Here is an 8,463-nt window from a genome sequence, read left to right on the forward strand (position 1 = left end):
TAGAAAGGATATTAGAAGTTATCTAATTTTATGGGTGAAAAAAAAAATGAAGGAACAAAGAAAGGAAGGGATTTTGTCTAAGTATACAGTAACCAGTAGTGGCTGAACAGGAACTGGAACCCAGGTCTCCGGACTCATTCGATGCCTTTCCTATGACATCAGGGTATCATCTGTCACTACTGGGTCCTACTGATTGGTAGGTGGTACTCTCAGAAGAGTATCCCAATCACATGAGTCTGTAAATTAACCGCTGATCAATGGGGTTCTGTCGATGAATGGCTCTGGTAGAGTACAGGCATGCGAAGGAAGAAGCTGCAGGAAGAGGTGACCCCAGCCAGGGTGGGCAGAAGAAATCCTGACTCCCAAAGGCCTTACTTCCAAACTTGCTGCAGAACTGTGAGCATTTGGTAAGCAATAGGATCAGACAGCCGACTGCACATGAAGCAATCAGAAAGATGGAAGGGAGAGGGGGGAGCTCCTTTTAAGCAAGGCTGTCACAAGGCAAAGAGGCGAAGAGTCACAGAAGGCCTGGAGCAGAGTCACAGACAGCCTTAGGCAGGCTCACAGATGCTCCTGGGCAGCCTCAGTCACAAGGACACTCTGTCCATGGACAGGGATGGTGAGGGCTGTGGGTAATATTAATCCTTTCAGGAACACTGCACATAAGTCCAAGGGCTAGTACTGCTAGTGAAGTCCTTTTAGGGACCCAAGGCCTGGGACATTGTCAGGACTTGACATGAGAGTAAAAGGATGTGGGAATTTAGTCACAACCTTGGTGTGAAAGGGAATGGGACTTTCAGACCTTGCAGAAAGGGATCTGGAATGGTGTCAGCTTCAAGTCCTGTACACACGTGTATGTGCATGTGAGCACACACACACACACACACACACACACACACACACACTCGGCTGAATTATTATTGAGAAGTCCCTTTCTATCTCTAAAATCCTATCATCCTGGGTGTGCAACCAACCTCTGGGAAAATCCCCTTTCCTGCCCTCCCACCTTTCAGGATCCTGCTTTGACCACAGTCTTCTCACAGAATCACTGAATCTCAGAACTGAAGGGAACCTGAAAAGTCATCTAGTCTTGCAGCACTTACAATCTTCATTTCTCACACTGTATTGCGTTTAGTTTTCTTTTAATAGAGAAGCTATGTTGTACAGTGGACAGAGCACCAGAGTCTGGAAGACATGAAGTCCAAATCTGGCCTCACACTTACTAGCTGCATAACCCTCAGTGAGTTAATTAAGGTCTGTTTACCTCAGTCTCCTCACCTATAAAATGGGGATAATACCACTAACCTACTTCCCAGGGTTGTTGGATCGAACGAGATATTTTTATAAAGTGCTTAGGACAGTGCTTCGTACAGTGCCTAGCACATAGTAAGTACTATATAAATGTTATCATTATTATTATTATTATATGTCTTATCTCTACAATCAAATTGTAAACTCTCTAAGGGCAAAGGCTTTATCTTAAATACATCTTTGTGTTCCTTACAGGGTAGACTCTGTCTTAAATACACCTCTGTATTCTTAGCACCTAGGACAGCACTCCCTGCATGGTAAGCATTCGGTATTTGTTGGTAATAATAAAGCTTCTATTATGCAGGACACATGACATCTGTCCTAAAGTTTGATGTATGATGACAGCCCACTCTGTCTATTTCCTGATGGAAAGCATCAAGATAGATCAGCATCATTCCTTCACCACTGCTGGAGGACCAATTCAACAGACATTTAAGTCAATGCTGCTGTTCAAAGACGGTTGTGCTATGCGGGAAATACAAAGACCAAAGACTCAATCCAACAGCTTACACCCAGCCACCAAAAGCCTGTGATGGGGTGGGCTGGGAGCAAGAGAGCTGGGTTCTTGGTCTAGCTTCTTGATGTTTGTTCAATTTATTTAACCTTTCTGTTCTCATCAAAGGAAAAAGGGAATTAGACTAGATAGATACTAAGGTTTCTTCTCAGTTTAAAATGGTTATTTTTATGATGAATCAGAAAGATCATCATCATGTACAAAGGCAGTGTGTTAGCAATGGATGAAGTTGTTTTTTTAATGAAATGAGTCATTAGCACAATGATATATATATATATATATATATATATATATATATATATATATATATATATATATATATCAATCTAATCTCTAAAAGAAACAAGAGCCGATTAAAATCCAAGAAAGGGGAATTCTTTTTTTTTGTATGTTTTTGATTTTTTTGTGGTGCAGCTTCTCAACTATGGAATGAAAATGTTACTAACTCACAGTATTAATTTACTTTAATCTTAGTCTTACTAGGTATTCCTCATTAGGTAGGCAAACCAAAGATGAATGAAATGAGTTCTAGATGGAAGAAAGAGCTGAACGTGAGAAACAGACATGGGAAATAAAATGAATACTCCAGTAGATTTTGTAAAGACGTTAGTGAATCATGGAAAAATTGGAAATGAACATGGATGCAAATAAGATGTAATTGTGTTAAAGCAAGAGGATCTTAATGTGTGTGTGCGTGTGTGTGTGTGTGTGTGTGTGTGTGTGTGTGTGTGTGTGTGAGAGAGAGAGAGAGAGAGAGAGAGAGAGCTGGATCCTTTAGGTAGTATCTGGTAAAGAATATGGATCCCTTCTCAGAATAATGTTCTTAAATGCACAAAGTAAAATACATGGAATTGCAAAGGGAACTAATTATACTGCAATACAATTACCAAAATATAATTAACTCTGGGTAAGGGACCTCTGTGTTAAAGTTTAAATATATATTTATTTTTCTTTTGGCAAACTAAATAATTTGACATGTATGATTTTATATATAATTTTTCATTTTATCTGATCATTTTTATTGATAGTTAATTGTAAAATATTTACAATAAATCAAAATAATAACAAAAGTAAAGGCCCTAAAAAGTGTGGCAACCAAATCCGCCAAAGCAGGACAAAGGCTAAGGACCACTGTTGTTTGCCCAGGGATGCACTTACAGTAGTGACTGTCAAAATGTGAGCCTGTGGACCCTAGGGATCCCCAAGACCCTTTCAGGAGGTCTATGAAGTCAAAACTTTTCATAATAATATTAAAATGTTATCGGTCTATTAAAATATTTCTCCCCTTCCCAACCACATATCTGTGTGAGGCTTGATTTTCTTCATATACTTCAACCAAGACAACAGATTGGAGGCAGAAGCAGAGATAAGAATCCAGCTGTCCTCTATTAAGCCAGACTTTAAAGAGATTTGCAAAAATATGTAAAACAATACCACTTTTCTCATTAAATGTTTTTTAGAAATCATTACTTTTAATAAAAATATGCTATTTATATTAACATGTAATAGATACTATTATTTTAAATAAATTAATAAATATTTTAAACATACATAAGGCTTAATTTCTAATATACTAAATATTGATAGACATAACCCCGCATAAACAAAAGTTTTTTTGGAATGTAAAGGGGTCCTGAGGCCAAAAAGTTGGGGGACAGCTGCCTTGGAGAGGACACTGAGGGGTAAAAGGATGTGGAGTAGCCTCAAGCAGGAGATCCTTGCAGAAGCAGAATGGTTGGGGCCCTGACAACTACAACCACCTATCCTGGCGATCCCAATTCTTGTTATTGACAGGTTAAAATATATCCAATAAACTAAAACAGACCTCACTCACTTTAAATTACTTTGTTCTTTCTTTCTTAGTCTTTGCCTTTCATTCCCTTCTTTCTTTCCTTCCTTGCTACTTTCTCTCTCTTCCTTCCTCCCTGCCTCCCTTTCCCTTCCTTCCTTCTTTCCTCTGCCCCGCCCCCCTCAGAGAAGAATAGACCATCTTATTCCTTACCATAACTAGCCTCAGGCAAAAACTGTTTAGCCTTCTTCTACATTTCCTAAGGCTTAATGTTAGCCTGAGGGATTGAAGCCTATGTAATTTTCCAGATCCATTGTGACAGACGTTGTAAGGTAAAATTCATCGATCTAGATTGGACTACATTTACAAGGTCATTTCTAAGACTTGTGGGAAGCCCTTGTAAAGAGACAGCACTGCCCAGTTTTCAAGCTTCCCTGCCCAGATTTACACAGATCCTAACCCCACATATGTTCATCTTTGCAGGAGTGATCCAAGCAAATCAAATGTACAACTGAGCTCATTGGGGGTGTTGAAGGAATGAGCAAGGGGAATCAGTGCCATAAGGAGCAAAGGTGAGATGTGAACTGATCTTGTCTTCCTCTTCCCCTACTGGGCACAACATCTGGTTGCTCACACTGCTTCTTATGGATGATCCCTTCCCTTCCTTTTGCTCTCTGAGACCTCAATGGGGGTGGGAGTGAAGGGGAGATGGAAGAGAGGGAGGAAGGGGGGACAGGGAAGAAGGGGGGAGGGAGAGAGAGAGAGAGAGAGAGAGAGAGAGAGAGAGAGAGAGAGAGAGAGAGAGAGAGAGAATATCTCTAAGGATGCCAGCCAGCCAGGCAGTAAGAAAGCAGAGGTGCCCGGCACCCTTCCCCATACAGGGCACAGTAGCTTGGAAGGGAAATGAAAGAACTGAGAATCCATGAAAACTAAAGTCTTCAGGATCCAAGTGCAGCACAGAAGGGAAAACAAAGGGCTTTATGATCACTCTATGGTACCTTCTCCTTGTTTAGTTCCTGAAGCTTCCAGGATTTATGTTATTTAAGCTGAGGTCTAATTTTACAAAAAAAAAAAAACCCCACATATCTTAAATGTATAAGAAAGGAAGAGATCTTTCTTGTCTCTGCTCAGGATGAATTTGAGCTAGTTTCAAGACAACATTTTAGGATAACAGTATTTAGAGCTCAAAGAGCTCTGATAGTCACTCCTCGTTTTATACATGAGGAAACTGAGGCCAAAAGTGGGCTGCAGAGTCTAGATACAAACCCAGGTCACCTGACTCCAAATCCAGCTGCCTCCTAACTGGAAACATCATGAAAAACATGAGCCGGTTTTGCCTGAGGACAGGGAGTTCCCTCCCTCCCCCATCAGCAGCAGCAGGAAAGATCAGACAGCATCCCAAATTCTCTCTTCTGACCTGGCAGGCTGACAACTTAACCCTTATACCCTTACACTGGGTTTAATATGAGTTCAACCATCTTCTGGTGCCAGAAAAGGGGATTTTCTCAGGGTGGGCCCCAACAGGAGCAGCAAGAATATCTGACTCTTTGGAGCCAGGGCTGGCTGGCTAGCCCCCTCTGATGCTAGGAAAGAAGAATGGGTGCCAAGGACAGATACCTCCTGTATGTTATCTCATTGAAAATGACCTCCATGTAAATCTCTGTGTCACAAGGGCCCTGGGAGGGGCAAGCCACTAGTGCTGGCGTCTGTGAAAAACCAGGGTGTTAACAATGACAGCAGCATAGGGCCCACACTCTCTAATCACCTGTTTAATGATTGCACATAGAGGTTCAGAGGATGAGTCAGTTTCAATAAATCAGGTCTGATAAAAGTCCCTAAATTAAATATTCAGAAAATCCAAAGTACTGGAAAAGGAAGAAGATCAATAGAGACAGCTAAGTGACATTTTGTGTGCCAGACTTGAAATCAGACAGACTTGATTTCAAATCCTCCCTCATACCTGGCTGTGTAACCCTGGGCAGGTTGCTTAACTTCTGTATTCCTCAGTTTCTCCAACTATAAAATAAGAGGGTTGAACTTGATGGCCTCTGACGTCCTTTCCATCTCTACAATCTATGATCCCATGATAAATGCATAGCTCTCCTAATAGCATGCATGCTATAGGTACTTAACAAATGCTTGTTGAATGAATGAATGATGAAATCTCCAGACTCAAAAAGAAGGTCAAGAAAAGGGACAATCAAGTTAATGAAAATAAGTAAACCACAAGAAAAACAAAACAAAACAAAAACCTCCCAGGGTGAGTGGCCCCCAAGTCTAGGAAACCGGGCCCAGGGTCAGCATCAGCTAAGAGTGGGTTTGTGTCCCGAAAGTCAAGGCTCCACCCCCAGGGGGTCTGGAATATTTCTGGTCTAAGACCACTTCCAGTTCATTCAAGTCTTTGGGACAGGCAGTGTTCTTGGGAGCTATACAGACTATCTCCTTCCAGATAACTTGACTTTCCATACTCTGGTCTTTCATCAGGGGTAGGTGGGTCACAGGTGCCGAAACCACAGGGTCAGTCCTTGAAAATCATGGCCTTGATCTGGCTAAAGAACCCTCCTTCCTCTGGCAAAAGAGATCCCCTAGCATGGTCCCCTGGTGTCATTTATTGATGAGATGGCCTGATGTCAGAGCTCCTCTCTCTTCTTTACTTTGACTAAGGAGACCACTAAGTTGAAGTCAAATCTGAAACAGCAAATCCGTAGCCCCACTTTACTCCTTATTATTAAGGGTTTAAAGTAAGTAAGAAAGGTCATGGGCTCCTCTTCAGTCACAGGTGGATATGACCAATGCAAAACCAGGAACAGGGGCTGTTGGGAAAACCACCATACATAATAAGAGTGTTGTTTTAAAACATATAATGTAGGCTAAGGGATACATTAAAAGGCATTTGGAGATGTCTGGTCCCTCAAGCCAGCTTAATTGCCTTTCCCATCTTCCTCCCTTCCCATCACAGCAGCTCACACCTATGAAAAAAAAAAGTCACCATGGCCTGAGTCATCAGACCAGCCTAGTCTTAGCCCAGCTGGGCCAGGCAGACAAGAGAGCTCAGAGCTTCGAGCTTCGTTGTTATGTTAAACTGCCTGCCTGTGATGAGAAATTATTGGAAGAATAAGTGGAGGGGGGAAAAAGACCTAGGGCTACACTCAGGGAATGGGGAAGAGGGGAAGGGGGGAGCACTCAGGGAGGTCAGATTTGCTTTTCTCTCAGAAAAAAAAAAGAGGTTCAAAGGGAGGAGGCCTCAGAGCAAGGCAAAGAGAGAGAGATAACTGGAAAAGCATAGGCACACCAGGGATCCAGAGGCAGGGGGCAGAGAGACAAGCAGGAGGGCCAGGCAGAAGCCACTGGTGACAAGGTGACATCGGCAGATAGTGATAAAGAGTGAGAGTGAAAGACAGAGGGAAGCAAACAGTGGCAGAGGTGGCAACATCATCGCCAGACTGAGAGGGAGTGAAAAGATCAGAGGGAGAGAGCAGAGCAGCGAAGGCTGCGATGACAAAGAGAAGGAAACACATGGGGACAGAACCAGGGTGACGGTGACACACAGAGAGACTGGCAGATACAAGCTGGCAATGACAGCCAGTGACAGAGAAAGTGAGAGGGGGGCATAGTGTGCCTGTGACAATAGATGTCAGAGAAAACGGGGTAAGGACAGAAACAAAGAATGGGAGTGTGTCAAAAAGCTACAGCATAATGGCCATGGTGCCAGAGACAGGGGTGAGGGTGACAACGAGAGATGGGGACAGAGAGAGTATGTTGTGTGACAAGTGACAGGGGCAGAGACAGCCGGTGTGACAGACAGTGACATGGAGGAGAGAAGAGTGGAAGTGACAGAGATAGTGCTACCAAGGCAGGACCGTGACAGACAAAGTAGGACAATGAGGAGAGATTTAAGACATCTCTGGGGCCAGAGGCTGAGTGGCAGAATAGAGTTCCAGGGTCCGAGCCACAGATACAGCGTGGCTGTCAGGGACAGAGGCGCAGGGCTGGGGCTGCAGGGCGTGCACCGGACTCACCGTGTCCTTGGAGGAGCCCAGCTTCTTGAGGCCATCCAGTGGCAGCAGGTCAGCCGAGTCCTTGTGGATGAACTGCACAGCCTGCTTCATCCGGCGCTGCTGCCGCAGAGAAGCTGCCTCCCGCATATCGGCCTCCTTGCGGCCGCCCTCGGTCAGAAGCCCTGAGTAAAACATGACTGGCTCAGCCCCGGCCCGGCCCGGTTCAGGATGCCACCGGTCCTTCTGGTCCCAACCTCAGCACCTGCCTCTCTGGCTCCAGCTCTGGTCCTCACTTTATAGCCGCGGCTCGTGACGTAAGTGGGGAAGCGGGGGGGGGGGGGCATTTCTTGACTTCTTCCTTAAGCCACCTCCCCCTCACACTCCTTTGAGGGGGGTGGCAATTGAAGGGACAGAAAGAGGGAGGGGGAAAGGAAGAAAGAAAGATCAAGGAAGGGCCAGGACAAGGGAGAGGAGAAGAGAGGAAGAGTGGAGGGGATAGAGGAGGGGAGGGGAGAGAAGAAGAGAATGGAAAGGAAGGGGAGAGGAAGAGGGAAGGAAAACAGAGAGAGGAAGGGAGGGGAAGGGAGGAGGGGGAGCAGGGAGAAGGATGCAGAGGAAGGGAGGAGGCAGAAAGGAGAGGTGAGGAGATCGGAAAGAGAGGGAGGAAGAGGAGAAAGTTGTTAAGTGGAGGACAGGATTGAGATGTCCCAGCCACCATCGCTTTTGGGAAGGGAGTACTTTGAGTCCTGGCTCAGGACCCTGCCATGTACGTGGGTCTGCAACAAAAGAAAGTGGGTGTAGGAGGAGCCTCTAATCCAAGGGGGAATAAAGGTGCCTTCTGCCCAAATGCT

General features: G+C 44.5%; 1 protein-coding gene across 1 annotated transcript in view; it reads right to left on the reverse strand.

Moving 5' to 3' along the window:
* NRIP3 (nuclear receptor interacting protein 3) overlaps window positions 1-7,896 on the reverse strand; it is a 28,872-nt gene extending 20,976 nt beyond the window's left edge. The window contains exon 1 of the mRNA XM_036763395.1: window positions 7,634-7,896. Within this exon, the coding sequence (XP_036619290.1) occupies window positions 7,634-7,807 (174 nt within the window). The 5' untranslated portion in view covers window positions 7,808-7,896. The remainder of the gene's footprint in view (window positions 1-7,633) is intronic.
* Between the last annotated feature and the right edge of the window lie 567 nt (window positions 7,897-8,463).

The sequence above is a fragment of the Trichosurus vulpecula genome, chromosome 6, assembly GCF_011100635.1.
Source record: "Trichosurus vulpecula isolate mTriVul1 chromosome 6, mTriVul1.pri, whole genome shotgun sequence".
Lineage (NCBI taxonomy): Eukaryota > Metazoa > Chordata > Mammalia > Diprotodontia > Phalangeridae > Trichosurus > Trichosurus vulpecula.